The sequence below is a fragment of the Mollisia scopiformis genome (genome assembly GCF_001500285.1).
Source record: "Mollisia scopiformis unplaced genomic scaffold LY89scaffold_17, whole genome shotgun sequence".
NCBI lineage: Eukaryota > Fungi > Ascomycota > Leotiomycetes > Helotiales > Mollisiaceae > Mollisia > Mollisia scopiformis.
Window position 1 is genome coordinate 160006 of NW_017263597.1, and position 27149 is coordinate 187154.

Consider the following 27149-nt stretch of genomic DNA (forward strand, 5'->3'; position numbering starts at 1 on the left):
TTTGCAGTTCCATTAAATACAATTCTTGGAAAGTGGAAGTGCGCGTGGTTTTAAGCCGTATGCCTTCCCGGTTGACTGGCCGCTTAGTGGACGTGCCCTAAGATTTGCAGTTGCATATCAACCTGTAATCCGACTGGATGGCTTAGGAGCCTTTCTAGCTGAATGTCGTCGAAGATCACAGCCATTGTCCGTCACCTCGTGGAACAACGATAGATCATGTCCATGCGGCTTTCTATCTGGCGCTGCTAAGGCCACTCACCGCTGGGGATCAGCATGTGAAGAAATGAAGCATGTCATAATGGAAGGCATATAATAGTGATAATGGGATATAGGCAATATCGAGCAGTCTTCATTGATACACAGACTTGCGCACATCCTCTCTCCATTTGTTCAAGCCAAGTGTCCAGATGCTGTGATTCACAAATTGTATGTACTATCAATGTTACAGAGGGTAAGTGGAAGGTTATTCTGCCCTGCCTTGTCAATTCCAGAATATCGGATTGTTTCCATCTTTGGGAAGTGGAGGTAGCCAACCGGATGACGGCTTCTAGAAGCTTGAGGTTGCGAGCCTTGCAGCGGCATTTCGCGCGTCGACCTTGTCCTCGTCGTCCTCCTGAACACCCTTAAGACCACCAGCAGAAGCTCCTGACAACGCCCTCGCACGACCATTCCCTTGCTCCTCCTCGCCATTTTCTTCGGGTACCTTGGCCATGAAGCTACCGGATATACTCCTATTCAGTCCATCAGGTCGTCGTGGTACACCGCTCCACGCATCACCGTGCACCGTCTGACTCGCCGCTAAACTTGCACGCCTTGCTGCTGGGTGCGCCTCACGACCCAGCCGACTAAGCCCGCCGGAAGAATCGATCGCCCGGATGTCGGGCCTGATGCTTTCGAGAGTTGCAAGAGTACGACGCTCTGCCTCGATCTCACGAATCACGTATTCCCGGATGCTAAGTCGCAAATCCGCTGCAGTCCTTGCAAACCAACGACGCTGCTCTTGCAAGAGGTTTGCAGTTACACGCTGGGTTTTGCCAAGAAGGTAGAGCTCATTGCTTCGTGCCTCGTCTAATGCCGAAATGGCTTCGTCGACCTTCTCCCGTCGAACGGATGAACTGGCCTTCAACCTATCCGCGGCGTTCAGCTTGCTTCGTGTCAATTGCTGGGCCTGGACCAGCTCGCGCAAAAGAATGTGACGATTTGTGAGAGTCTCCTTAACAATGAAAGCGTCTTGGGAGTGATATTGCAGGGGATCACCGATGGTCGTAGCTTCAGCTGTACCTTGAGCGGCGTGGAAGTCTCCCGTCGTCTGAATGATCTTACCAAGCTTACGGTAAGCATTCCCGAGCCCACTGTGCGGTTCTTGTACGCTCATGGCGCCTAGCTTTACGCCGAAGTCGGACTCTGCAAGTCCAAGCCCTGTGCCACCTTAGAATAATTCCAATGAGTCAAAAAGAAGCTTACCTTTTCTAGCTTTAACTAACTTATCGACTTTGTGGCCTGCATCCATTGTCCCCAGATAGAAGAGCTTAACGATAGGTCGTGCATCTTGTAACTCTGGTGTATCATCTGGTGGCGGTGCAAATTGTTTGATAACTCTCCTTCGTACGCCCGTCGCTGGCTGTTTTCTCTTCAACATTGGGCTATAGCCAAAATCGCTCTCAACAAACAGGACCATCTCATCGTCTCTCATCAGAACTTCGTTGCTGCAAACATAATTGAGCCACCTTTGAAGTCCTGCCTTGACTCGCGCCTCGTCTTCATCGGTTCCGGCACCAGCAGATGTCAACGCGGGAGGAACAGCAGGCACAATAGCTTCTGGGTTGGAGGATATGAGATGATCGGCAAGCTTCAAAAACTCTGAATGGGTTCGGCGCACGTCGCGGAATTGAGTGGTTCGGAATTTGGGAAGGTTGGTCTGGTAGGTCAGCAATTTGTTCACGTATCAATGGTAATAGTAAATGATCTCGTTGCATACATGAACATCAAATCTTAGAATAGGGTCTTTCCGACCAGTCCGCTCCAGACCGGTGATCTTTGCTTGTAGCTTGTATTGCGGGGCTTGAGAAGGCTGTTGAGACTGTTGAGCTTGTCTTGCGCCAGGATGGTATCTTGCGGGCTCTGCTCTATGTGGTTGATTTTGATACTGTTGCTGCCCAGGGGCCTGTTGTTGCTGGCCTAGAAGTGGTTGCCGTTCAGGTTGGCTAGGAACGGAGTCTGCTGTATCTGGTCTATGGCTATCGCTTTCGGCCACAGATTCTGTTCCCGCACTACTTTCAGGTCTGTGATAGCTTCCACCGCCTAGCGTATCGTCTTGAGAGAAACCCGTATGTCCTGAAGTGCTTGTGCTATATGGCGTTGGTGACGGCGGAATCTCGCCGGGGGTTGGGAAAGAGCTCGTCCTAGCATGTTGTGGAGATGGAACCGGAGATGAACCCCATGGAGAAGCTCCAGCTGGGTTATCCGCATCGTGTATCGACGTCGAATAATCCATAGTAGCTGCGATCGAATCGAAGCCGGGTGTGTAAAGATCTGGGCCGTGGAGGCTGCGCGCGTGCTCGAGACAATGACGTCGAGGAGCGGTTGAAAGCGCTCACTGTCCGAGAATTGAAGAGCGCATATGCGACTCTGACCCGAGAGAGTATTGAGTTGAAATGTAGATGCTTTGAAAGCGATCAATGGTTGTGAATTGAATCATCAACACATGTCCAACCATGGCGTCCGCAGGCATCCACCCAAACCAAAATAAACGCTAAGCGAGAGCCTCAAGTTCTTCCTGAACTTCTTACGATCACGTTTACATATATGAACACATTTTGGAGCATTGAGATAATTTTTTAATAAATTCGGAATGAGTCTCCTGGCCGCTCGAGGAGGATGTCTGCTATGGCATCGGAATCTTTCATGGTCTGCCCTTCTCAGCAGATCGCAAGGATGTCTATTACGTTCAAGCACTTCCAACCGCTATTCTACCTCTCACCACCATGACCCGAGTATCAAGCGAACCAGGAACATTGGAATCATTGCACATATCGATGCCGTAAGCTCTTCAACTACTTCCACAGCAACATATTACTTACCTCTGGACAGGGTAAAACTACAACAACTGAGCGTATGCTCTACTACAGCGGCTTTACTCGTCGAATAGGAGGTATGTGAATCACGTGCAGTGTCTGGGTTGGGGATCAGGTCACGAAATCACAATAGCTTTTCTTCTTCTGTGGAGTCACAATATTAGTAGCTATGTTCTAATAATCCTCTAGATGTCGACGATGGCTCTACTGTTACAGATTTCCTGCCTGCTGAGCGAGCAAGGGGAATCACCATTCAATCAGCAGCTGTCACCTTTCACTGGCCTCCTCATCACGAAGGCCATACCTCTAGCCCGGACAGTCCAAGATCACACAAGACACATACTATCAACTTAATCGATACACCTGGACATGCAGACTTCACTTTTGAAGTTCTTCGATCCCTGCGAATCCTCGACGGAGCAGTATGCATTCTGGATGGTGTTGCTGGCGTCGAAGCTCAGACCGAAAAGGTATGGGCTCAAGCAGACAAATATAGCATCCCAAGAATCGTGTTTGTCAACAAGCTCGATCGAGATGGAGCAGCTTTTGAAAGGACCGTCAAAGAGGTCGGCTCAAGATTACGAGGTTGGCCAGCTGTATGCCAAATTCCTTGGTGGGAAGGAGGAAAAGGCCGATTCTGTGGTGTTGGGGATGCCATCAACCTCTGTGCTTTGAAATGGGAGGAGGGTGGTGATGGGAAGACCATCGAGAATCTCAGCATGGAGCAACTAGCGCAGTATGATCCTGGATTTCGTTCCGAGCTGCTCAAGGCTCGTGCAGCTCTTGTTGAATCTCTTTGCGAGTACGACGAGCAACTATTCGAGACTTGGCTTGGGTGCGCCAGACTTCCCCCGCAAGCTATCAAGGATAGCCTGAGACGGTGTATTCTCGACGGTACTGGAGAACTTATCCCTATTTTCGCAGGAGCAAGTTTCAGAAACATAGGCGTACAACCTCTTCTCGATGCTGTTGATGATCTACTACCAGATCCGGCTGAGAGACCCGATCCCGAGATCATTTTGGGCACTCAAAAGGCTGGGCTGTCGGATCTGCTTAGCGGAAGATTATCTCTCGGGACAAGTGCTAGTAAGCAATTGACCAAGAAGATAACTTCTTCCACTGCCTTGGTAGCTCAGATTGAGGCATGCGCACTTGCTTTCAAAGTGGTCAATGACGCACGCCGTGGCGTTCTTGTTTACATCAGAGTCTACTCAGGTTCTGTGAAACGAAATGCTGCACTGTGGAATACCAATCTACATGTTACCGAAAGAGCTCAGAGATTATTCCAGATGCAGGCGTCGGATGCAGTGGATATATCGCACATCTCTGCAGGACAGATCGGAGTCATAGCAGGCCTAAAGCATGCACGCACGGGTGATACCTTGATATCATATCCAGGTGTGAACCCAAAGACAGGACCACCAGCGCCGTTGAACTCATTGCAACTACAGCCCATCGATGTTCCGCCTCCGGTTTTCTTCGCAGCCATTGAACCACACAGTCTTAGTGAGGAGAAGAATGTGGCTGAGATTCTCAATCTCTTGTTGAGAGAAGACCCAAGCTTACATGTGAATGTTGACGAGGAATCGGGCCAGATGCTCTTGAGTGGCATGGGAGAGCTTCACCTCGAAATTGCAAGAGATCGTTTGGTCAGTGACTTCAAAGCTAAAGCCACCATGGGCAACATCGAAATCAGCTACCGAGAATGTGTCCTCGCGCCAACTGGTACACATCGACTTGTCTTTGATCGTGAGATAGCAGGCAAAAAAGGAAAAGCAGGCTGTGAAGCAAGTATCTCGCAAATCGATGAGTTTGCAGTCGAGCAAGACTACACTGTCCACCAAGACGGAAACACAATCAGTGTCCATATTTCCTCGTCCCAGCACGGAGACGGCAGCCCTTCTCTTCCTACAGATCTACCTGTGGCTGTCGTTCACGAAGCTCTCATCAACGGCACGGTGGCAGCCTTAGCCCGTGGCCCTCGACGAGCCTTTCCGTTACATGCCAGTCATGTCATATTGAAGTTCGATCCAGCAATAGATTTCTTCGGCTCCGATACTTCACCAGCTGCTCTCTCCTCAGCAGCCCGACTATCTGTACAAGCAGCACTCAAGGAAGCCTTCTCAAAAAACTGCATTGGTCTCATGGAACCCGTCATGAACGTGGTCATTACCTGCGACCAATCTTCTCTTGGAGATATCGTGCATGACACTTATTACGCAAGAGATGGACAAGTTCTCTCCTTAGGAACAGAAGACAACGACGAAGCCGAAACAGCTCTACTATCCATTGACATGAAGAGAATCTACGCACCGCCAGATCCATACGCTTCATCTAGTGGCGGTGATACATCCGGACCTGGCCAGCAAAGACAAGTCACGGCAAGGGTGCCGCTGAAGGAAATGGTGGGGTATCTAAAGCATCTAAGGAGCCTCACTGGTGGAAGAGGAACGTTCATCATGAGTTTCGATAGATTCAAGGGTTTGTCTGGACGTAGGGAAAGAGCGTTGGAAAAGTATTTTTGTACGAGTAGGATACCGAGTATATAATATGTCAAGTGAAGAAACATGTGCCATGAACCCTGCTAGAGCGCAAGGCTACGATTTAGCATTCCCATGCACACCTACATAAGCCTAGATCTAGTCGAGGCTAAGAGTGAGGCTGCTTAGACGTTGAATTGTGGGTTGGTTATAGGCTTCGATGCAAGGGACGACCCAGTATCGCGAAATGAAAGACGGCTGAGATCGACGACAACAACATGTAAATGTCAACAAGAAATTTCATATGTATTCTCCGATTGTCTGCTCTTAACATGTTGCTCTCCATGAAATCCACAGAATCAGAACGGGGAAAGAGCGAACCAAGAATCCATCCCACCTAGAAAACTATCGACTCATTTCTCGAGCGAGAAGCTAGGAGTATCTACAAACGAACTCGACCAAAACCCAAAGACAAAGAAATTGCCGTTTGGAATCCAACCATTGAGCTCTCTCTCCACCTCTTTCTTTCTTTACATTTCCTCCATCCCCATTCATAATTCCAGAACAAAGGAACCCCAGAACAGCATCCACGCCCCATGGTCAAGAACCCAGCCAGTCATGCACACCCACCACCACCATCCTCCCGATCCATACATATCATCACATCAACACACACGCCACTCAAACCAGAAAACAACCGCCACCTCAAACCATGTGCACAGGAACAACAACAACCCTCCTCTGCCCACACACCCTCATCCACTACACAACCTACTGCCACTCCGCCTCCGCCTCCGCCTCCACTCCCTGTCCTTCCCCCTCGGGCCCGAAACAGCACCTGCGCGACACCTGCGCGGCGTGCCACCCGCCGTACCAACTCGCGCTGATAAACCAGCACCACGACGCCTTGCGCGCATCGCTGATGCAGCGGCTGCGGAAGGCGCGCAGCGAGACGGAGGTGTGGGAGGTGCGGAGGCGGATCGAGGAGGCGCATGGGGAGAGGAGGAGGGAGGTGGGGCGGATTGGGGGGATGCGGTGGGATGGAGTTGTGAGGTGGGGAGAAAAGGGGGAGGATGAGGTTCTCTGTGAGTCTTCTTCTGATTGTGGAGAGGGGGAGTTCCTTGCTTTTTGAGAGAGAGGAGAAGGACTAATGAATGAGTGTGGGTTTAGGGACGGAGGATCCGAAGTTTAGGGAACAGAAACAGAGGGAGGAGGTGGTGAGGTGGAAGAGTGGGAGTAAGAGGAGAAGGTATGGGAGTAAGGGTTGAATTGTTGGATCTGCTGGCCGGAGACACTTTTCACAGAGGGACTGAAATTTAACATGACTCTCAAAGCAAATCTGGAGGTTCACCTAAGTACGTGAAGCAGAGTCATTCTTTCTACTACAGCCAGAACTTTCCTCACCACAATGACAACGCCAAAAGAGCTCTGCATACAGCTTACAACTCGATCTCAAAATCACCAACTTTGGCGCAAATATCAAACAAATGAAGGAAACTCAAGAACGATAATGTCCGTATTCAGAATCTGACAATGTGGATGAAAATGTCCGAAATGATTGAGAACTTTCTCGTGCCCGAATTTCTGGAGACCTTGTGGGAAATGCACCGAGTTTTAGCATTGGAGACATCAAGGGACTTTCTGTGTCAATGTCCGACTGAGACTACAACATGCTTGCTGCTGTATGTCTTCAGTAATGCCCGAGACATTCAGGCACGAACATCTGATGCTGCATGAGGCCTTTTTGGCCGCACCTAGTCGACCTTGCATGGCAAGAAAGGTCAAAATGTGTAAAGAATGGAATGTCTCCGAAAGGATATGATCTCTTTTTTCCTGCACTGTATGAACCAGAAGGAGAAATCCTCACCCTTCCAACTCTGGAACTCCTAATGTTTCCCGCCATAAAGAAATTACGTTTAAAATTTATGCGTCGTGATAATATATCCCCTTGTCCTCCGAAGTAGTGGTCATGTCTTCATCATTCAAGTGTGCAAATTGCACTCTCCATCCCATCAATCAGTCCCTTTCCTGCGCCGGACGTTCTCTGTATGTAGCCTCCCTTATGGTATCTTTTGTATGTGGTGTTCGTGAATATGTTCTTTCATTACTTGACTTCGATTGCTCGTTCGTTTGGTGTTGTGGGAACGCTGTGGAAATCGTCGGTCTCGTCCTCTTCCTTTGGCTTCAGGGATGCGAAGCCCTCAACCTCCTGCGTTAATGCTGGCTCAACATCATGTGCAGGAGTAGCCTCCTCAATGTGCACCTCCTTCAATGCTGCAACTTGCTCCTCGAGTGACTTGCGCTTGGGGGATTCGATCTCTTTGCTGGTTCTGTCGGTTCCATGTAATTCGACCTCCTCAAAGCTTGACTTGGATGGCGTAGTTGGTGTTCGTCCACTGGCCTGATCAACCATTACAGCTCTGGCCATGTTGCGTGGTGGCAGAGGTGGAGGTGGTGGTCTCTTTGGGATGTTCACCAAACCTACTCCTCGTGCCTGTGGGATCATAGTTGCTTGTGCAGAAGCAGCCTCAAAGATGATAGGCTCTTCCTCGTCATCCTCTTCGTCATCTGAGTGGAAGCTTGTATCCGCAGAAACAGCATGATGCTCATCATGCTCGGCGGGGCTGTCATTATTGACAGTTGTGCCATCAAATTCTTGACTGCGGTTCATGCTGCTATATGGACCAAGGTCGATTTTGGTATAATCGATCTCTTCGGGCTCAACGATAATTGGTTTCTCATCCTCTTCAACTATTCGCTTGTTCTCGTCACTGTGGCTGGGGCTTGTGTTTGGCGTGAGAAGTGTGTCATCGGTCTGAGTACCCATCTCTGTCGTTTGAGTTGCCCTATCAATGCTTGTCCTCAACGTGCTTCTGGTTGACATGTAACTCTCTCTGTTGCTTCTCGTTGCTAAAGTGTCCATGCTTCTTCTGTGGAACTTGCTGTAGATGGGACTCGTGGGAGCAGGATTGTATTCGAATTGCGTACTTGCTGGCCTGATCTTAGTACCAGCTTCTCGAATTTCCAAACCTTCCTTCTCCAGCGCCAGTACACCAAATGGATCTGGATCGTCTGGCTCTGGAATACCAAACGATGGTCCTGGAACAGTTGTCGGTGATTGGAGCTCCACATCTGCAGGTGAAAGCTCATCTGCCAATTGCGACATCATGGCCTTGTCAACATCATTTCGTCCTTCTGCAGCTTTGACCGTCTCCATAAGCATCTTGATCTCGTATGGTGGATGTCTAGCCTTTCCAGCCAAAATATCCGCTACACCTATCTTCTGCCCGTAGAATCGTTCGTTCTCGTCTGATCGTTCGATTATGACTGTGCCGTCGACTTGCACACCAGCGTAGAATCCTCGAGATTTTAGATAGGTGAAGACCGGACGACTAGAACCAAGTTAGTAGCGTACTCAAAGTCTGATCTGCTGAACGTACTTTGCTTGCTTCCATTTTCCATCATTCTCCAACACGCCCCCAACACCAACTGGTCCTGCAACTGCACTGATCTCGCCCCCAAGAGTCGCTCGAATCTTAGTGAAAGCATCGAGCGCCTTGCGATTATTGATTACGACTACGCAATCGTAGATATCAACTCCAACTAGAAATCCCAAGCCCGCTGTGTGTAATAATATGCCTGAAGGTGGACTCCATTCTCCGTCCTCTTTTCGAGCAATCAAGATGCCTGAGCCACCAGCACCGGAAATCCACAATCCCGTTCGCATTGTAGTGAAGATGGCCAGACCGACAGCATTCTGTATGACCTTCTCTGGGATCTTCTTGAGCACTCGTTGTTTGCCTTTCGGCACATCGACGCTTGCTGGTCGGTCATCTTCGGCGTAGAAACCATCCTCTAAATCGAGCGAGTCAGTAATTGCTTTTAGAGAATGCGAAGAAAACTTCAGATACGTACTGCAGAATGACTTGAGAATTCTAGCCGCTTTGTCGCATTCTTTGTCCAGAGTCGTCGGCCAGAATGCTTCACTCCCAATCTTGTTGCTCAGTCGATTTACCGGTGCACCAACTGGGGGAGCCGTCAGTTTATCTTCAGTGCCCTCACGGACGGTCTGGACTCACGTTTGTCTGCCCAGGCCCATGCCTTATCGAAACCCTTCTTGCTGCCAGACTTCGTCTTGTCCCAAGACGGCAGTATGGAGGTCACTCGCTGCATTTTGGCTGCGCATTCAACACCACGAAGATTCAGGCTGTACGAGGTTCGGACGAGGGATGGAGGGGAGGTGTGCCACGATGACGCCGTTCTTATGCGACAGTAATCGGTCGGCGAGTTGTGAGGTGAGCTCAGACGAAGATCGCACTGCAGCACCCTCTTTTTTTTCCGACTTCAATTGGAATGAAGCTGGGTGGAAAGGGGCGTCATGCCTCGGAGGAGTGAAGCAAAATGTCTCTGTTTCTGTCTCTGGGCCGAAGAAGGAACTTCTGAATCATTTAAATGGATTCATGAGGCTGGAGAATCAGAAGGCGGAGGCGGCAGCAGGGCAGGCCACATGGGATCGCAACGGATGGGCCGGGGTTTGATTACGCAGAGCGGACGAGGGCGAGGAGGGGCCACGAACCGAGCGCTGCCGATGGATGGAAATGCTTGCGACGGATCACTCTGATGTCATCCGACGCCCATTCCTCAGCACAGCGAGAACTTTCTCAGGAATCCGAAGCGCGAAGAAGGGAGGGAATCGGTCATCTTCTATGCGTAGAATCAAGGTAAGTCATGTCAATCGGTCAAGGCATTTTTAATCTCGTCGGAGATTGTGCTGCTATATATAAGAATTTCACGTTGAAAGGCAAGTCGTGTTCCTGGGACCCTGTTCTCCCGACCATGGATATGGATGGGCTTGCGAGGGCCACATGTGACAGCCCGGCTTGGTATCGGTGCAGTAGTTCTCGATGGAATGGGAAAAGCATCGTGAAATAGAGTTCCTCTTATAGAAACGGTCGACTGATTTTCAGTTAGATCGTCAGTACTTATTCGGGAACCGTTAGATCCGTCGATAGTTTGGTCCAAACTTCATTTCATTGCTATGAGACACCGCCCTGAGTTATATATTGAACTCAAACAACATTTGGTATGGTAGGTAAGATTACAATTAATTTCAGAGACGTTTCCTAATCAAGGTTGTCTTGAAGATCCATTTATTCCAATCATAGCTATGCGCGTCGCGATACTGTTCATCCAAACATAAATTCCCAAATACGCCATGTTTCGTTTTGTTTCGTCCCATCATCACCGCCGGTTCCTCTCAATCCATGCCTTGCGAACCATCCTCCTGTTCGGAAGGAACTTCGGACGATTTTAGAATTTCTTCAATCCCCCAATTGCTCCAATACCTTGCTTCACATCATCTGCGCGCACATTTCCCTTGAGTTGACCTGGATATGTGTTAGTGATTGTATCCCACCACAATCTGAAAGTCATGCTGCGCAAAACGATATGCTGAAGTCAAAAAACATACCAGCCAAGAAATCCTCTCCTTCTTTCATCCCTTCAGCCTCCATCTTCTTCTCCTCGGCCTTAGCCTCCGCCTTGAACAACATGACGCCAATCTTCTCAATAATGGGATCCAAAGCACCCGTAGTATAAGCCGCTCCAAGCGCAACAGCAATGATAGCGACAATCGCAGAGACGATGAAATATGCGTTGACCATTTTAGCGATTTAGGACGAATTGATTGATATCAAGCAAGAAATTTAACAATTATAAAAAACAACAGAGGAAGAAAAGCGAACGCGCGTATATATCATAGCATCTCTTCCCCTCGATTTCAGTCCCTGATGACGTTCCTGGCGCTCTCCCGCAAGCAGGATTGGCGAGCGTCCAGCAAGTTTCTGCCAGCACTAGCGCCGAATTTCTACTCCGTTGACTAGTTACTAGAAGATAGTGCATTAATGGTGGATTTCTTGCATGTGTCAAATTGAGACCTAAGAGTAACAAGTACAGATTCTCGAAGTTTGTTAGAAAAAAGGTAAGAGAAAGGAGAGCAGGTGTCAGATCACGCGTCGCTTAGGTTTCTAGGGGCTTATGTCGGGGCTCGGTGCTGAGAAAACCGCCACCAAGAGCGGGATTCCGCTCTCTTCTCGTCTCGTCCCTTCTCGTTTTCGTATTGAGCCGTTCTAAGTGCAGCTGTACCTCATGAGAACGAGCAAAGATACCTCTCTTGTCCTTCTTTCTTCTGGAAATTTAGATTTTTTATCGTGGTTTTCCTTTCTGCTTTTCCTCCCGAGTCAATACCATTGAACCTTCATGATGGGTACCAAAATCCTCCTCTTCACAGCAAGTGCCATAGTCCTCCTCTCAACATTCTACCAATTCGCTCTCAGAGACTTCATCTTCATAACTCTAGGCGTTGGTCGTCATCATCAGAAGATTTCTGAATTCCCGTACAAATGTCGGCGTCTGCATTCTCCACTTTTGGAATCATGTGAAGACATGGTCATCGATGAAGAAGGAAGGGCGTTATATGCTGCTTGTTCTTCAGTTGCCAGTCGCAGAGAATGGAGTCCTGGGTAAGCTTTCCTTTTAAGAGGACGGTAGATGCTGATAGAGGCTAGGGGAGATAAATATGACATCTCAGCGAGAGATCTGCGGGATCACGTGTCGGTTCTCGATCTTGATCATCCAGGAGAAGACGGACTCTTTGGTCTTCGGACCTTGACAATCACAGGAGATTACCGCTCTTCAAGCGGAGGCAAAGAAATCGATGTCCATGGCCTGGACGTCGAACATCTATCTCCCACTCGTCTCCGTTTCTGGATGATCAACCACAGACCCCCAGTCGACGCAGAAGGAAACGCCCTAGACCCAAAAGTCGTTGGAGCAAACTCCACCATCGAAGTCTTCGAGCATGAAAAAGGGAGTCAGAACCTAGAATGGATAAGAACGATCTCCGACGACGCAGTATCCACTCCAAACAACCTCGTAGCAGCCGGAGATGGCGGTGTCCTAATAACCAACGACCACACCTCCAAAACCGGCCGAGTAAGCCCCTTTCCCCTCTCCCCTCCCTCTTTTCTATCAAAACTCACACCTCCCCCAACAGCTCCGCCGCCTCGAAATGATCCTCGGCGGCGGCTCCGTCGCCTACTGCCCACCCACTTCCTTGTCTTCCCCAACACAAACCTGCAACCTAGCCCTCACCACCGCCTTCAAATTCGCCAACGGCATCGCCCTCCTCCCCAACAACGAGGTCCTAGTCGCCCACTCAGCCAAAGGCCACCTAACCTCCCACACCTTTTTTCCCTCCAACCGGACCTTATCTCCCGGACAAACCATCCCCGTAAACATGCCCATGGACAACCTCTCCGTCGATATTCACGGCGATATCTACGTCGCCGCGTTCCCGAAAGTTCTAGCGCTGATTGAAGCCATGGACGGAGAGAAGCGGCCAGACGGGGAATGGGTCGAGATTCCCAGCACGGTTTTTAGGGTTAGGAAAGAGGGGGCGACGTGGGTGGTCGAGAAGGTGCTGGAGGATGTGGAGGGGAGCGTGTTGCCGGGTAGTACGGTTGCAGCGAGGGATGGGGTGACGGGAATGCTTTGGTTGGGTGGGGTGGCTAGTCCGTTTGTGGGTGTTTGTGTGCCGGTGTAGGGGGATGGAAGAAAGAGAGGTGTTGGGTGATTGAGGTGATATACTCACTCTCTTCTTTTCCTGGGATGTTGGAGATTTCTGGCTAGGCGACATGCGGGCATGTGCGGCCTGGGAACTGTCTTTATTATCACCACTCCCAAAAATTGAGACGCTTGCTTCCTGAGTCCAGAGGAGAAGGCCATTCTTCCCTGCTCCAGAAAGACTGTTCACGAGTCAAAAATTCCACTACTTTGGATAGTTCCAAATACGCCAAATGAGTAAAGAAACATCGTCTGCATTCTACTAAGTCTATAAGGTCCACTAGGTGTGTCGCATTCGGTATCGTCTAAGCCCATATTCTCTATACCAGCACTTTCTAAACTCATACCATTACTTCTCATCAACCAGGACCTTGTCTCTATCGCCCAAATCCATCAGCATGCGTCTTATAACAGCACAGAAAACATTCAATAGATTCCAGGTATGATAACCCATTTCACTCGCTTGCAATACTGCTCCCATCCTTTTCCATATTTCTTGGAGCATCGTTCTTCATCTCTCCAGCATCGATGGATCAGTAGGATGGTCATGAATATGGCGTACGTCCATGGCAGCAGATTCTTGAACCCGCACGTTGCACACATGGAGTACGACAAGATGAGATCTCCCAGGTAGTTGATGTGGCGTGCAAGACCCCACCATCCGGAACAGAGGAGAATGCTGTTGTGCTCAAGTCCATCTTTCGTGCGGTATTTGACACGGATGACTTGAGCAGGGGCTCCCCAAAGCTTGCAATTTCCCTTTGTTCGGCGGACGAGATCCTTTTGGTGATTGACGCTGCGAAAGATGACATACCCGGTCACACCGGTCATTAGAATGACCAAAGCATGAAAGTCTGACAAAGTTCCGGGGTATCGAGCCAGATACTGAGTCTGCAATGTGTAGATACCTGGGAGCCATACCAAAGATCCCCAAGCAAGGTAGAATCCAAAGTGGTCATGACAGATGTCAATAGTCCGCAAGTACCAGTCCTCGTTAATGAAAAAGTCCACCACATATAACGTGTGGAGAGCTGTTGCGACGAGAATGGAATAAGTGATATATCCATGGAGTTGATACTGGTAGGCAATGAATGACCAGTCACTAACGAGCATTAGTTGAGCTACGTATGGAAATACAATGAGGGACAGGAGGCCACAGGTCGACAGTGTTTTCACGTGGAAGATAAAACTTACATCAACGTCCAAGCAACGATTCCTGGCCGGCCATTCGTGAAGAGCTTGAAATCGAAGTACTCGCCGAATCTCGGATTCAATTCGATGCCCATATACATGTCATAAAGAATAGACCCTGGATATGTGAGCAAAATCCACCTCTGACTGCCATTTGACTTACCACTGAACTTTCTGTCACTCTCGTGTGTAGGACTCAGATGAGCCTTGATATACACGAACCCAGTCAGGAGGAAACCAGAGACATTCGCGACGACAAGAAGGCCCGCCCAGTGCCTTGCGAGAATAGCTGGATTCACGATCCCGGTCAAAGCCGCTATTGCGAACAATGAGTGAGTAACAATCCAAGCTGACAGACCGTTCGTACGATATTTCAGAAGATTTCCTGCTGGCGTAAGCTGCCCGGTACTGAATTTGCTTGGAAGGAAGCGGTAGAGAGCAGCTTGGAAAAGTATCCACGCTGAGTATCCGAGCGCGACGTTGAGGTCAGGCTTAGGCGCAAATGTCGAGTAGAACGTTGCTGGCCCGAACTGTAACATGAAATCCAACGTGTCGCTCAAAGACCCGTCGAACGAAGTGAGTGAAATCCAGATGAAGATCACGAGACAGGGGCACAAAAGCATAATGCTTGCACAACCAAGTGCGTGAATCCAGGAGCCATGGAGATGTCGTCCCCACGAAATGCTTGAGTCACGAGTTGCTGAGAAAGAGGCAAGTCGAGCACGTTTTGGTGAGGTGTGAATTATCTCTGGTGATTGAACTGCATCGATATCGGCATGAAGCGCGGGAGATTGGAGGATGATGGAGTCCATGGTGAAGACGTTCGAAACAATCTGCTGGAAGAGGTCCGTTCTTCCGATATAAACGTCGGGTTTTCACAAAGGTTGACGTCGAAACGTCGAGAGGATAAATATAATCGTGACGCAGTTTGAGAGGAAAGTCGTTTGGTTTGGTAGGTGACCCACTTTGAAGATGGAAGGAGTGAGTGGTAATGATGGTTGAGAGGAATGAGTGACCCAAACACTCTGTTCGCAGGTAACGAGAAAAGCGAGGCGCGGATCTTACACTTTAGGTTTTATGAAACCCAAAGGAATGACAAGGCTTGTCGAGCATGCTCAGGACGGATATAGAAACTGGGATGCTGATGGTTTTTCTTGAGGACGCGGCGTAGTGTCGTATTTATCCTTCTTGAGTCCTGGGTGCCTTTGCTCCTGCTTCTACATTTTGAGGATCTAATTCATCGTCGTAGAGGTACGGTACATTTTTGAACGAATGTCAGCTTATTTGATATCTCCAGCAAGCGCATCGAAGTTGCAATGGCTGAAACTGCGGTACGAGATGCGTCGTTTCTCCCCTTTTCCACATCCCTACGAAGCGGAACGACACGAGTATACAAACAATTTCCCCTGACAGAAATGAGATGAACCTACTGGGACGTGATAATGTAGCACGTCATGATGTCCTGAAGAATAGCAACGGCCTAAGCCATGGACGTTGCGCGAAATACGACGCATCGAAATACACTAGATCAAGTACCGACTGCTCGAAAGCTCTACTTACCGTAGGTCTGAAGCTATCTCGAACGGCTCCAGGGGCAAAGTACACGGCCTCAACTTTAGGGCATCGAGATCATCGGCGGATGACAACCTGTCGGATTGCAACGAATGCGTCGCTTGGGGCTGGGGTGCTTACATAAGGAGTGAGATGCTCACTACCGGCGGTATAATTTTGAAGGCAGTAGCTCGGGAAGATGCGCTGTCAAGCCTGCATATTGACTCGGGGAGGAGCAACAAGACTTCGGGTGCCGGAGAATAGTTGAGAGAGTACGTACGTCGTGGGTGGAGTGCGAAAGGACCCGAGCTGAAGTCAACGAATGTCGAAATAAGCCTTCTTCACACGGACCCTTGTTTCGGTCTAAGCCAACTGCCGGGATGCGAACGCGTGGAAGCTTAAGAAGATCAGTTTTATATACATCCGGCAAAATGAACGACCCGAGTACGGCGTATTTAAATTATACCGATCGTACGCAGATTATGCTTTTATATAAAATTTATTATAATTTATAAATTGCTGCGATTCGCTAATTGCAGGTCAGATCACGTGCAACAAACGCCAAGGGACTCCGCAAGCGCCCGCAAACGCAAATGCTTATTCTTCCCTTAAAATTATTAGATTTTCTGACAAACGTCAATACTCGGCCATTTTATATTTATTTTATTATGCGCTTTCACGATAATAGCTATTTAAAAATAGAGAAATATAGTTTATATTATTTAAAACTTTCGTAAAACGACGTTTTCTTAAACTTATAATTTTAAAAAAATACTTTTCGAGCTAATATAATTTATTTATTTATTTTTATTATTTTTTGTCGGGAGTATAGGCCAGGCGCCACCCCATTGGCTGAGACCGGGCCGGAAGATCAGACAGGATTAGCGGGACTAGCCGTTTCGTATAGATGTCACGGTTCTGGAGTCACGTGCTCGCTAAGTACTCACGTGACCGCTCACCTGTATATATGCTCTGCCTTCCGGCGCTTCTTTCCTTCCTTTCCTCTTTACCTTTAGATTCTAAGAGATAGCCTAATCGATTCCTCGTCTACGTACTTGAGTCCAACCGTGCTGTCACAATAGAAGCACGTAGTGTAAGCAGATTTATACAGTAGTGTCACGACTCTCTCCTTACCCTGGTAAGGTCACGTGGGTTGGTATGGTGAATGAAGTAAGATAAGGCAATGATATTGTAGTTAGGAAAACTTAATCAAGTTGAGCACGAAGCTCCTATTCTATGGCAGAAGTGCCAGTCATATATAGTCTCTCCATCTCCTGGAGTCCGATTCCCTTCTGGAGTCTAGGAGTCCCGGGGAGTCCACCAGACTCCCTTGGACTCCATAACGTGACCTAACCCCCTCGCCTACTGAGCCTATAGCCCACTAGTCCCGTGACCGTGACAAGTAGCTAGTATATAACTCGTACGACGTAGTACGAGTTAAAGGGTAGACGCAATACCACGATTAGTACAGCACCTGCTGCTTGTTGTAGCCGCGTCTCACAGCATATGCAAATATCACGTGATTTACAGCTGAATACTATGCTTCCAATAGTTAGTATGGTAAATAAAGTAAGATAAGGCAATAGTATTTAAAGTTAAGAATATTAACGAAGTTGAGCATAAAGCTCCTATTTATAGCAGAAGTACTAGTTATATATACTGCTCTCCTAGTAGTTGTTATAGTTCTGGTGTGTGTGACAGCACGGTTGGACTCAAGTACGTAGACGAGGAATCGATTAGGCTATCTCTTAGAATCTAAAGGTAAAGAGGAAAGAAAGGAAGGAAGCGCCGGAAGGCAGGGCATATATACAGGCGAGCGGTCACGTGAGTATTTCGTAGCGGGCACGTGACTCCATAACCGTGACACAATACAAGTCCCGTCCACGCGACACTAGCATTAATAATATGTCACGAGTCTATTTTACAAAAATAATTTGCTAACTTTTAATAAATTCACACAACTCTAGGAAGAATTTTCTCGTTCGGCTCGTATGTTTTACCGGGATTAATCTAAGACGACAAATACGCGTGGATTCCTTTTAATATACGTGGATACATTAGTGGATTTTACTTTGAGGCACCAACTACTGTCTCATCGATTAGAAGACTTAGATTGACCACTCATAGTGTGACCAATTAGCCTCCAATCCACCCGACCCCTCGATATATTGCATGCAATATTCCACTCAACCCCTCAGCCGGCGCAGATGCTGGCTTATATTTATCATTTGCTCCTCTCAATGGCCTAAAAGAAGTTCAGCTTTGTCGGCTCGGAAATCGCTGCACTGGTATCATGATACACTACCTCCACTCTCCGCCAGTAAACCTTGGTCAATAGCATACCTCGTGTCTTTCAAAGCATAAATCTATCGATATTCGGAATGTCTCTACGATGCATGTTAAAAAGACAAAGTCTATGGGGTCCTACATCGTTTCCGACATCACATTCTCTGCGAATAAAAACAGAGGTGGCAAGCCCGATACATTTAGTAATAATGAAGTAAATACTTGATTTATCATGAAAGTAAACTGCTAAATATTGTCCTAGCCGATCGCATGGTGGTTCTCAAAGTTTAGCGACGATATCTGTGTGTGGCGTGGCAAAGTTGTTCAAGTTCCAAAGAGAAGTATAAGGAAAACGAAACGATACAATGAAACACAGCCCTAGTAGATCATATTTGAAACTTAAATCGTGTGAAATAATCGGTCTCTTTTCCCTTGTACCAGTATCCAGATCGCCCCTCGAACTTTCCCTTCGTCCAATCAGACCTAGAGGTCGTCCTAGTACGGTCTTTTTTGTCGGTAAACTGGAACTCGTCTTTTCCAAACAGGCGTAAAAAACTTAGATCATGCCGGTCGTACGCAGATAAAAAACGTAAGTTTTATCTTAAGACATGCTTAACGATTTCTTTTTATACGGAAGAACCGAAATGACGGCTGAGGATCTGAGCCAATCATTGCAGTCACTTGCTCAACCCTACTCCTGCCAGACCCACTGAGTGCCATCCCAATACTTGTACTTTTGGGCAGAACCGTCCCACTCCCAGTCTGATGCCTGTTGGTGAGCAGGTATCTTAGCTCCTGATTGTGCAGAAGACGATGATTCCGCTACGGCATTGGACGTGCCGATGCGGACTGGTGGATATCTCGAATTCGAGAATCTTATATCACCAGTGTCTGGATAATAGTGAAAGGATGTTGCCTTCTTAGATCCTTTCAGGTTTCCCTCACCAAGTACGCCTGAAATGTGAACCGGATCCTCGGTGCCGTCGGCATATTTGGTAGAGTGCGGATCTCCACTATAGGTTGACATCAAGTTAAAATCCATCAATTACAATTGCATGCCAAATAACTGCAAGGACTTACTTAATAAGACCATTCTTCACCTTCTTTGCTAGTTCGGGATTCGCCCCGACAGCTTGTTCGACAGCTGCCACATCCCTCTCCAAGCTCTTTGTGGTGCCATTAAATGACCAGATGATTCTTGCAGCCGCCCTCACGGCAGAGGAGAAGTGTCGACTCATATCTTGTGATTGAATGGATTGGAAGACACACAACTAATTTCTTTACGTGCCACCGGAAATGAAAACTGGAAAAATTCATTCCGAGCTGAAGACGGCTTTATATGTAAGACGGGGGAAGCGCGTGCACTGCGAGGCAACAAGCAAGCGGCTATCATTATTTTCTGCAGATACCAGAGTTGGAGTTATTTAAGGTGGTAGGCAGCTGTGAAGAGACCTAAGAACACCAATACTTCGGGCCACCTCGAAACAGCCCCAGTTTCACCGCGAGTCTGGCTGCCAAGTTATCCATAAGAATGCAAAGGACGTTGGATAGCGGCTATGAAGGGCGTTAAGATGACTCACAGCAACGTTCCGCTTGCAACCTTGAACTTATATGAAGGGGGGGTGCGACGGTTCGAGAGCCTCACGAGCCTGCGGGCATAAGTCCGTGTTTTAGGCTTCTTTCCAGGGGATTCTTAAGCGAAAAATATTTGAATCCTCTCTTTGATTGAATCATAATTTGACAATTACAAATCAAATTCCTTTTTCTTTATAAATATATGATGAAAAAAATGTGATCTAAATCATCACTAAAACTTAACATAATTGAATCATATTCATTTTCCTCTTTTCATTAGCGAAATGCCCTAAAAACACGGACTTAAGCCCGCAGGCTCGTCAAGAGGTTAGTCGGGGAAATGTAATTTTTCGTAATTGCTCTGTCATTGATTATTTCACACTTTGTTTCAAAAGGTCAACTGTGTCTGCCGAAGATACCAACTAATTGGGCCCTGACAAATTTAGAAGTTTCGTAGCTAAACATTCAGTCATCTCGGCCCATAGATATCACATGATTGACCCCAACCACGCTTCAGCCCCATGAGTGCATGAGCCGAGCCGCGGAACCAAGTCAATCAGCACCCACCGCCTTATTCCACGAACGACTTCTCATAGCTACTGATTTGAAATCAGGACCTCGGAATCTGGAGAGGCAGACTGGAACGTCCTATTCGACCCCTGTTCGATTTGCGTAAAGGTCTGTTACGGTCTCCGTACTCATCATGTCGATATCTAAAGTCTTGGTTGCTCGTACCCTTCAACTCCTTCGACAGCCAGCTACTTCAAGAGGGTTCGTCATGTCCGCAAATCGATCACCAACAATCCTCCCGGCTGATACTCCGATAGACGAGGAGAGGATTCCTGGCTATGATCCAAAGCGTTTTCTACCTGTGAATCCAGGCGATCTCCTCAACAACAGATATAAAATTGTGGTGAAGGTTGGATGGGGCACTACTTCCACTGTATGGTTGGCTCAAGACACCCAACGGTATGTGCTATCCCGGCTAGATGCGTATTCTTACGTCTTTACAGATGGTGGTGGAACTCCAACCGTTACGTGACTGTGAAGATTACCGCCTCCGATTGCGTCGATGATGATGCAGCGAAGCATGAGCGGATTATAACCCGACATCTCAACAGGAACCCATCACACGAAGGCTTCCCATTTGTGAGGACAATGCTCGACCATTTCGAGGCCCCGGGCCAAGATGGACCTCACTTGTGCCTAGTATATGAGCCTATGAGAGAGCCCCTCTGGCTATTTCAACGGCGCTGGGAGAACGGCAAATTGCCACCAGCGCTTCTTAAGGTATACTTGAGGTTTCTCCTCCGGGCACTTGATTATCTTCATTCTGAGTGTCACATCATCCACACAGGTGAGTTTGAGGCTGCGCTTGACTTCAGAGGCTCAAGCTCATTCTATCATAGATCTTAAACTAGACAACATCTTACTGGGGTTCGAGCACCCATCTGTGATCGAAGATTTTGTCCAGAAACAAGCCGAAAATCCTATGCCTCGAAAGATCAAAGACGGCCGATCGATCTATCTCTCACACAATGATTTCGGCCCGCCAAAGTCGTTCCGTATACTACCTAAGATAGCGGACTTTGGTTTAGCACAGTCAGGAGAGGGTTCGGAACCTCTAATGCACCCTATTCAGCCGCATCTTTTCCATGCCCCAGAAGTCCTCTTAGGCACGAGCTGGACGTATAGCGCAGACATTTGGAACCTCGGCGTACTGGTATACTTTTACTTTTATCACCTATCTGGGTTTTAGCTTACGCGTCGTTTACAGATTTGGAACATGATGGAGGGTAGGGACTTATTTACACATATTCGTTCAAGCCAAGGAGACTACGATGTTCGAGCACATCTTGCGGAGATGATTGCATTACTAGGCGCGCCACCAAAAATACTCATTGATCGAGAAATACGCTGGAGCGAGGTCAAATGGAGCCATGCTGTGCCAAATTTAGAAGGCAAGCTTTGTCAGACCGCTCGTGAGTATTACGGAGGGCCTTTCTTCAACTCGGAAGGCGAGTTTATGCACAAGGATCTAATTCCGATCGGGGTTAGGTTGGAGGATTTTGTCCTTTCTCTCGAAAGGGAAGATAAACATCTCTTCCTTGATTTTATAAAGAAGATGCTCCAATGGTTGCCAGAAGACAGGAAGACAGCCAAGGAGCTTCTTGAAGATCCGTGGCTACAAGAAAAGAGCACTTAGGCGGGAGAGCAGGGGGAATTCCCTGGTGCAGGCATTTAGGGGAGTGTGGACAAGCAGCAGCTCGACCCCTTTGTGAGCCGAGAAACTGAGATCTTCAACTGGTGAGATGAGGGAAAATGGACAATTTCTGAAACATTTGCTCCTTGAATACTTGTGCTTGCGGGGGATCAGTGGGTGTGGAGGCTGTATCCAAAGAAATAGTTGACGAGATAACTGTACTCGCGACCATTCTCGATCATCTCGCAACTGATCTTAATATGGTGGAGATTCCTTTTCTTGTACAACTCTCCGAACTTGACTGAGAAGTGAAGAAGTTACACCCCACCTAATCCGTGATGGATACCCTGACCTGCCACCTTCCAACCAAACCATGGTCCGACAAAGGAAGCGACATTCAATGGGATTATAACCATTGAGAAACTCCTATTGGGAGGTGACTGCTGTTTCTAGATTCCTGGCTGGAACAATATTATTTGCGGCCAGATCTGCAACTCACCCACCAATCCAAGTGCCAGTTATGACTCATCTTGACACCCCTGTAATAGTCTGGGAATTCTGCAGCTTTCGCTGCATCCAGGCTCCAACAAAGTCGAGTCTGATTAAGAATTTTGCGTACTTGGGTGTTGTTTAATGGGGAGGCCAGGTGGTCGGAAGTAAGAGGTCTGAGCACCGCCGAGATCTACCACACGTCCCTTTCTCCGATTCAACACTGCTTCCATATCCTTTCAATTCGGTCCAACGAGCGGGCCTACGCACTATGGAGATTATCAAGTCAGCCGAAGCCTTTAAGAAAGTTGAGGACGCATATAAATTCAGCTACTTGCAACTTATTGTACGAAAGAACGGCCGACTATACTGTGCAAAAAGCCCTCATCGCAAGCCAAATCTCTCCGAGATTTACGATATTGAGCTATTAGAGACGGAGGATAGAGACCCAAAGGTGAAGCCCACCTGGACGGTGCTAGACTCCCCGCACGAGTACTACATCAAAACACCAGACCTCTGGGCTTACAGTAGCCCTCATCTCGAGCAGCAGATCCTCCGTGAGGTTGAGGCGTGCGAACTCCTAAAACCCCATCCTCACCCGAACGTTGCCGTTTACTACGGCTGCCGAAGCACTAATGGACGAGTATTGGGCATCTGTTTCTAGCGGTATACCTTAACGTTGCAAGAGAAAGTTAACCCCCGCTATCTGAGCAAATCCGACTTCCTCACTAGCCGCTTGTCCGTTGACGATACCACGAAAGCGTGTCTGGACGGGATCATAGCCGGTATTCGTCACCTTCATTCGCTCGGCATCATTCATAACGATATCACACCCTCTAATATCATGTTCAAGGAGGATGGTACGCCAGTCCTCAACGATTTTGGCAGCTGCCGGATGGTTGGAGAATCGCTGCACGGGACCAAGAGGACGCATGGATGACACGACCCTCACGTCCAGACCGCGTTAGAGAACAACGACTTCGATGCTTTTACGGAGTTACAGACCTGGCTGATTGGGTCATCGGCTGACAAGTTCCTGTTTAAGAGAGGATGACAGGCTCGACGAACTGGCAAGGCGAAGTCACATTATGCAGCAGTGGTGTCTGATTAACATTTAATGCATTCTTCTATTAGATACATATAATTGCTTGCAAATGAGCCTCCTGCCTCAAGTCTACCATTGCACGATGCCTTATCGTTGAGGTGAGAAGCGGTTCTCTGAATGATGACTTGACTCGCTTTTTTTTTGGCGTTCCTGTAGCAAGTCAGCCAGGGCAGGGCTCTTTACCGCTATACACCGCCTTGGCCATGAGGTACGCGAGCGCTAGGGCAGCGCGAGTTAGCTGCGGAAAACAGCGACGAAAACGGCGGAAAAAAATAATTAACTTTTTATTATATTGTACTTTTTAATTTCTACATTTTTATAAACTTGACTTAATGCATGCCATCTAGCCGTTGGTCACAGCCACAGTCCTCTCTTCTAAGCCTTCCCACCATTCATCAAAGTCGTCGATGAGAAGTTGTTGGAATCAAGCAGAATATCGAAAGCAAGGCAGGGAAGTGATCAGTTATCGTACACAATCCGTGATATAGCTGAATCAACACCAAGCTCCTTCATCCTCCTCTCAGCCCAAGCTCCCAGATCACCAAAATATCCCTCCGGATCGTCACCTCGCCACTCTCGCAACGCAAACCAAAGGTGACGTGCGTCTTTCCCTGCCCGGATTGCACGTTCGTAATTGGGCGCTTGATTGAAGAGAGCCTGCACGGAAAAACGCGATTATTTCTCTGCTCATATGCTAAGAAAGACGATGTTTGCACGAAGGACGTACCATAAAATATTGCTTTGCCCATGTTGTGTATTGCGCGCGGTCATCCGGAGTTGCGTCGTTAGGCACTCGAATAAATGAAGGGGCGCCATTCTCATCTATTACTAGGTCGACGGTTACCGCCATCAACGGATCGGACAAGATAGCCGGTACGATGCACCCAGTCTCCCAGTCATACAAGGATGTTACGAGGGGTTGACCGTTTGCATCCATTGTAATCGACATATTGTGAATGCCAAAATCGCCATGGTCGAGAACGAGACGATAAAGAGAAGTCTGGTTGCTGTCTATAGGCATAATATGTGGGATGAGGCGCAAAAGAGACTGCTTAACCGCCGCAGCAATGGGACCAACGGTGACATTGTCACTCTCCCACCCGATCATGTCGCCTATATTCCTAATTGTCGCTTCGATTTTGGATATGAAAAGAGTAACGCAAAACTCGCGTGTAGGAGCAACGGGAATAGGAAGCGATTTGGGCTTCTGTTCAAAGAGGCGTTCGCGGAGCCAAACAGCGGCGAAGTCGAGCGGGAGATTGAAGTTGAACAATGATGCGCGGATACGAGCTGACTGAATAAGAAGGCAAGCCTAGAGAAGATTAGCACAATTAAATCGAATTAAGCAGAACGGATTGCTGAAATAGGCACGCACCTTCTGTTCTAGGGTAAGTTCCCACCATACATTATTCTCTCCCTCTGCTCTTTCAAACAAGAACAAGTGACGGCCCGCAATATCCCGAGGGAGATCAAGTCTAGGACCAACGTGTTGTATTGGGATACGGTGGTAGAGTAGGCGGGAGGCCAATATATCAGGCTCTGAGCGCAAGAGCTCGTATACCGCCACCTCGAACTTGACCTCGGGAACTTGCTTATGAATCGGGGCGCCGTCAAAGTTAGGCATATTAACATCGTCTCGAGACATACGCGCCACGATGTCTAGTTGATTCGATAGCTTGAGGTGGAGACCCTGTGCGCCACCCAACCTCAGTCTCAGCATGGAATCGGATTATGAAGATTTCAAACAAGAACTCACGTAGTTATTGGAGCCTTTGGAGATGACCGGGATGTCAATCACGCGGGCGTCGAGATTCTCCTCAATCTCTTGAATAAGTAGGTTTACATCCCAAAGTCCGTGGAAGGGGCTGTTACCGCTGCAGACCAAGGTAAGCAGCTGTTTGCCGTCGAAGTCGTTGCCATCCGGCATCTTGGGCCACTCGTCATGGTCGTACATTATCGGAAGTGAGAGTTCTAGGAAATACGATATTGATCTCAGAGAAAGGACGCGAGCGGCGAGAAGATCAGGGGATAGTGTGAGTAATTTATATAATAGTCGCGAAGCGTTGCGAAGTGTCACGCATCAGGGAGTGTGGAAGAGCCTAAGCGAATTATGCCACGTGACTTAGCCAGCAACACGAAGTCCTTAACGGTACGAATGAATCGCAGGGAATTCAGCACGAAGATGTCAGGAAAAGAGGGAAGGAAAGTTCCTTCTAAGTAACTTTCTACAGGATTCTGCCAACACTGACTGTCTAGGTCACGTAGTTGCGCAAGACTCGGCGTCACGCCAAGTGCAATCGTCACGGCGAAGAATAGTGGTTAAGAGACAAAGAAGATTGTTCAATTATCTATAAAGATCTTCGCTTTACGTAACTAGGCTAGGAGAACCGCAGTTGAATGCGGTGCACAAAGATGGAAAGGAAAGAGAAACTAAGGATTCAAAACTTCCGACGTTGCTGCGGTTGAGCGCACATTCCCGCATAGTAGTGTAAAAAAAAAAATGATTTGGGAATCTTCAATTAATTATTGTGGGCGGGTTCATAGTTTTTACTATATATATATATATAAATCTCTTTTTTTCTTTTCTTTTTCTTAAAAAAATTTATTTACTAATCTCTTTATAAAATGCTAAAGAAATACGACATACGCTGCAGGGACGACGGCAAACTCTATTAGTCATCCAAGTCGTCGGAACGACCTTGTTCCCGGAGGAGACGATGTCTTTGACGGCCTAACTATCCATCAAGTGGGCGGTGCCTTCGACCTTGACTACGGCTTTGTCGGCGCCGACGGTGTGGTGGCGGTGCTGGAGGCAGAGGCAGAAGGCGAGGTTAGCGGCATGCTTGAGGAAGACATCGCGGATAGGACCGTTGATGATGTCGTCGACGTGCGGGGCCTGTACAATCGTCCGAGTGGTTAGCGTTGCAGATAGGGTGAGCATAGATAAGTATTGACTTGGCGGGAGATATTCGCCTCCCCAAGAGAGGGAGTTCGTTGTAATGGACGTGGTCGACGAGGACAGTCATGGTAAGACGAGCAAAAATAGCTCAGAGAGACGATTTTGGGATGCTGAAGCAGGCGGGAGTCTATGACTTGAATTTGGACTCCAGCCAGGTAGAGAATCGACATTGCCAACGGCTCTTATAGATTTCCTCCTACATGATGATGAGGCTGAGAATACGGCACAGTCTGCAAGCAGGCCTTGGTCGAGACACGTTACGACTGCACAAACCCATTCTCAAATAGTGAGTCATTTGCATAGCTTGCATCGGAATTCAGCACCATGTTTGTCGGCAATGAGCGGGAGCAAACCGGGTTACACAGACTTGAGTAGTAATCGTTCGCTCTACTATACGAGTTGTTGGGCGATTTAAACTGGTGGGTCAGCTCTAACCGCCCGCTGTTCTAAAACAAAAAAGATTTCCAAAGTTTAGTAAATCAGTTAGTTAGTCAGTCATTAGTCAAGCTTATTCTCCAACTAATTGACTGATTATATTGAAAGCATCCAACTGACTCACTAATATCCACTTATCAGTCGCTGATCAGTCAAGAAACGTGACTTTTAACTAGTA

The 27149-nt window shown here is 48.0% G+C and overlaps 12 protein-coding genes across 12 annotated transcripts; 5 read left to right on the top strand and 7 right to left on the bottom strand.

The window, feature by feature from the left end:
- Window positions 1-184: 184 nt before the first annotated feature.
- LY89DRAFT_131312 (vacuolar protein sorting-associated protein Vps17) lies at window positions 185-2787 on the bottom strand. Its single transcript, XM_018205244.1, has 3 exons — window positions 1979-2787; window positions 1465-1918; window positions 185-1419 (listed from the first exon to the last, which is right to left on the bottom strand). Exons 1-3 carry the CDS (start codon window positions 2492-2494, stop codon window positions 548-550), a joined length of 1842 nt encoding a protein of 613 aa, XP_018068541.1. The 5' UTR covers window positions 2495-2787; the 3' UTR covers window positions 185-547.
- A 327-nt stretch (window positions 2788-3114) lies between these two features.
- On the top strand, window positions 3115-5623 carry LY89DRAFT_590219 (putative ribosome-releasing factor 2, mitochondrial; the record flags this gene model as incomplete). The annotated part of the gene is made up of 2 exons (XM_018209579.1): window positions 3115-3151; window positions 3264-5623. The coding sequence occupies 2 exons, from the start codon at window positions 3115-3117 to the stop codon at window positions 5621-5623; spliced, it is 2397 nt and encodes a 798-aa protein (XP_018068542.1).
- A 188-nt stretch (window positions 5624-5811) lies between these two features.
- On the top strand, window positions 5812-6959 carry LY89DRAFT_131191 (uncharacterized protein). Its single transcript, XM_018205243.1, has one exon. The coding sequence runs from the start codon at window positions 6173-6175 to the stop codon at window positions 6629-6631; it is 459 nt and encodes a 152-aa protein (XP_018068543.1). The 5' UTR covers window positions 5812-6172; the 3' UTR covers window positions 6632-6959.
- Window positions 6960-7469: 510 nt separating this feature from the next.
- Window positions 7470-9727, bottom strand: LY89DRAFT_751929 (DUF500-domain-containing protein; the record flags this gene model as incomplete). Its single annotated transcript, XM_018221241.1, has 4 exons — window positions 7470-8946; window positions 8995-9409; window positions 9470-9580; window positions 9634-9727. 4 exons carry the CDS (start codon window positions 9725-9727, stop codon window positions 7659-7661), a joined length of 1908 nt encoding a protein of 635 aa, XP_018068544.1. The 3' UTR covers window positions 7470-7658.
- Window positions 9728-10564: 837 nt separating this feature from the next.
- Window positions 10565-11276, bottom strand: LY89DRAFT_784181 (uncharacterized protein). Its single transcript, XM_018222759.1, has 2 exons — window positions 11025-11276; window positions 10565-10941 (listed from the first exon to the last, which is right to left on the bottom strand). Exons 1-2 carry the CDS (start codon window positions 11215-11217, stop codon window positions 10865-10867), a joined length of 270 nt encoding a protein of 89 aa, XP_018068545.1. The 5' UTR covers window positions 11218-11276; the 3' UTR covers window positions 10565-10864.
- A 539-nt stretch (window positions 11277-11815) lies between these two features.
- Window positions 11816-13157, top strand: LY89DRAFT_698616 (serum paraoxonase/arylesterase-like protein; the record flags this gene model as incomplete). The annotated part of the gene is made up of 3 exons (XM_018216995.1): window positions 11816-12075; window positions 12121-12547; window positions 12609-13157. The coding sequence occupies 3 exons, from the start codon at window positions 11816-11818 to the stop codon at window positions 13155-13157; spliced, it is 1236 nt and encodes a 411-aa protein (XP_018068546.1).
- A 446-nt stretch (window positions 13158-13603) lies between these two features.
- Window positions 13604-14907, bottom strand: LY89DRAFT_698617 (ERG4/ERG24 ergosterol biosynthesis protein; the record flags this gene model as incomplete). The annotated part of the gene is made up of 3 exons (XM_018216996.1): window positions 13604-14279; window positions 14372-14486; window positions 14532-14907. The coding sequence occupies 3 exons, from the start codon at window positions 14905-14907 to the stop codon at window positions 13604-13606; spliced, it is 1167 nt and encodes a 388-aa protein (XP_018068547.1).
- Window positions 14908-18896: 3989 nt separating this feature from the next.
- Window positions 18897-19443, bottom strand: LY89DRAFT_671564 (uncharacterized protein; the record flags this gene model as incomplete). Its single annotated transcript, XM_018213224.1, has 2 exons — window positions 18897-19218; window positions 19286-19443. 2 exons carry the CDS (start codon window positions 19441-19443, stop codon window positions 18897-18899), a joined length of 480 nt encoding a protein of 159 aa, XP_018068548.1.
- Window positions 19444-20032: 589 nt separating this feature from the next.
- Window positions 20033-22250, top strand: LY89DRAFT_686706 (CMGC protein kinase). Its single transcript, XM_018215348.1, has 5 exons — window positions 20033-20107; window positions 20227-20749; window positions 20794-21137; window positions 21190-21503; window positions 21558-22250. The coding sequence occupies exons 2-5, from the start codon at window positions 20484-20486 to the stop codon at window positions 21984-21986; spliced, it is 1353 nt and encodes a 450-aa protein (XP_018068549.1). The 5' UTR covers window positions 20033-20107; window positions 20227-20483; the 3' UTR covers window positions 21987-22250.
- A 493-nt stretch (window positions 22251-22743) lies between these two features.
- On the top strand, window positions 22744-23526 carry LY89DRAFT_698619 (uncharacterized protein; the record flags this gene model as incomplete). The annotated part of the gene is made up of 3 exons (XM_018216997.1): window positions 22744-23128; window positions 23165-23370; window positions 23431-23526. The coding sequence occupies 3 exons, from the start codon at window positions 22744-22746 to the stop codon at window positions 23524-23526; spliced, it is 687 nt and encodes a 228-aa protein (XP_018068550.1).
- Window positions 23527-23871: 345 nt separating this feature from the next.
- LY89DRAFT_708645 (3-hydroxybutyryl-CoA dehydratase) lies at window positions 23872-25630 on the bottom strand. The gene is made up of 4 exons (XM_018217694.1): window positions 25334-25630; window positions 24953-25267; window positions 24305-24889; window positions 23872-24234 (listed from the first exon to the last, which is right to left on the bottom strand). The coding sequence occupies exons 1-4, from the start codon at window positions 25529-25531 to the stop codon at window positions 24037-24039; spliced, it is 1296 nt and encodes a 431-aa protein (XP_018068551.1). The 5' UTR covers window positions 25532-25630; the 3' UTR covers window positions 23872-24036.
- Window positions 25631-26209: 579 nt separating this feature from the next.
- LY89DRAFT_686710 (uncharacterized protein) lies at window positions 26210-26728 on the bottom strand (the record flags this gene model as incomplete). Its single annotated transcript, XM_018215349.1, has 1 exon — window positions 26210-26728. A coding segment is annotated over exon 1 (206 nt), but the record flags the coding sequence as incomplete, so codon positions are not given.
- Window positions 26729-27149: the final 421 nt, after the last annotated feature.

Coding starts and splice junctions, on each gene's coding strand:
- LY89DRAFT_131312 (XM_018205244.1), bottom strand. CDS start 2,494: ATGGATTATTCGACGTCGATACACGATGCGGATAACCCAGCTGGAGCT. Junction 1,919..1,978: donor TTCTAAGATTTGATGTTCAT/GTATGCAACGAG, acceptor CTGACCTACCAG/ACCAACCTTCCCAAATTCCG. Junction 1,420..1,464: donor GTTAGTTAAAGCTAGAAAAG/GTAAGCTTCTTT, acceptor AAGGTGGCACAG/GGCTTGGACTTGCAGAGTCC.
- LY89DRAFT_708645 (XM_018217694.1), bottom strand. CDS start 25,531: ATGTACGACCATGACGAGTGGCCCAAGATGCCGGATGGCAACGACTTC. Junction 25,268..25,333: donor CCAAAGGCTCCAATAACTAC/GTGAGTTCTTGT, acceptor GGTGGCGCACAG/GGTCTCCACCTCAAGCTATC. Junction 24,235..24,304: donor GGGCAAAGCAATATTTTATG/GTACGTCCTTCG, acceptor TTTTCCGTGCAG/GCTCTCTTCAATCAAGCGCC.
- LY89DRAFT_686706 (XM_018215348.1), top strand. CDS start 20,484: ATGTCGATATCTAAAGTCTTGGTTGCTCGTACCCTTCAACTCCTTCGA. Junction 20,750..20,793: donor TTGGCTCAAGACACCCAACG/GTATGTGCTATC, acceptor ACGTCTTTACAG/ATGGTGGTGGAACTCCAACC. Junction 21,138..21,189: donor GTGTCACATCATCCACACAG/GTGAGTTTGAGG, acceptor ATTCTATCATAG/ATCTTAAACTAGACAACATC.
- LY89DRAFT_784181 (XM_018222759.1), bottom strand. CDS start 11,217: ATGGTCAACGCATATTTCATCGTCTCTGCGATTGTCGCTATCATTGCT. Junction 10,942..11,024: donor AGGAGAGGATTTCTTGGCTG/GTATGTTTTTTG, acceptor ACACATATCCAG/GTCAACTCAAGGGAAATGTG.
- LY89DRAFT_131191 (XM_018205243.1), top strand. CDS start 6,173: ATGCACACCCACCACCACCATCCTCCCGATCCATACATATCATCACAT.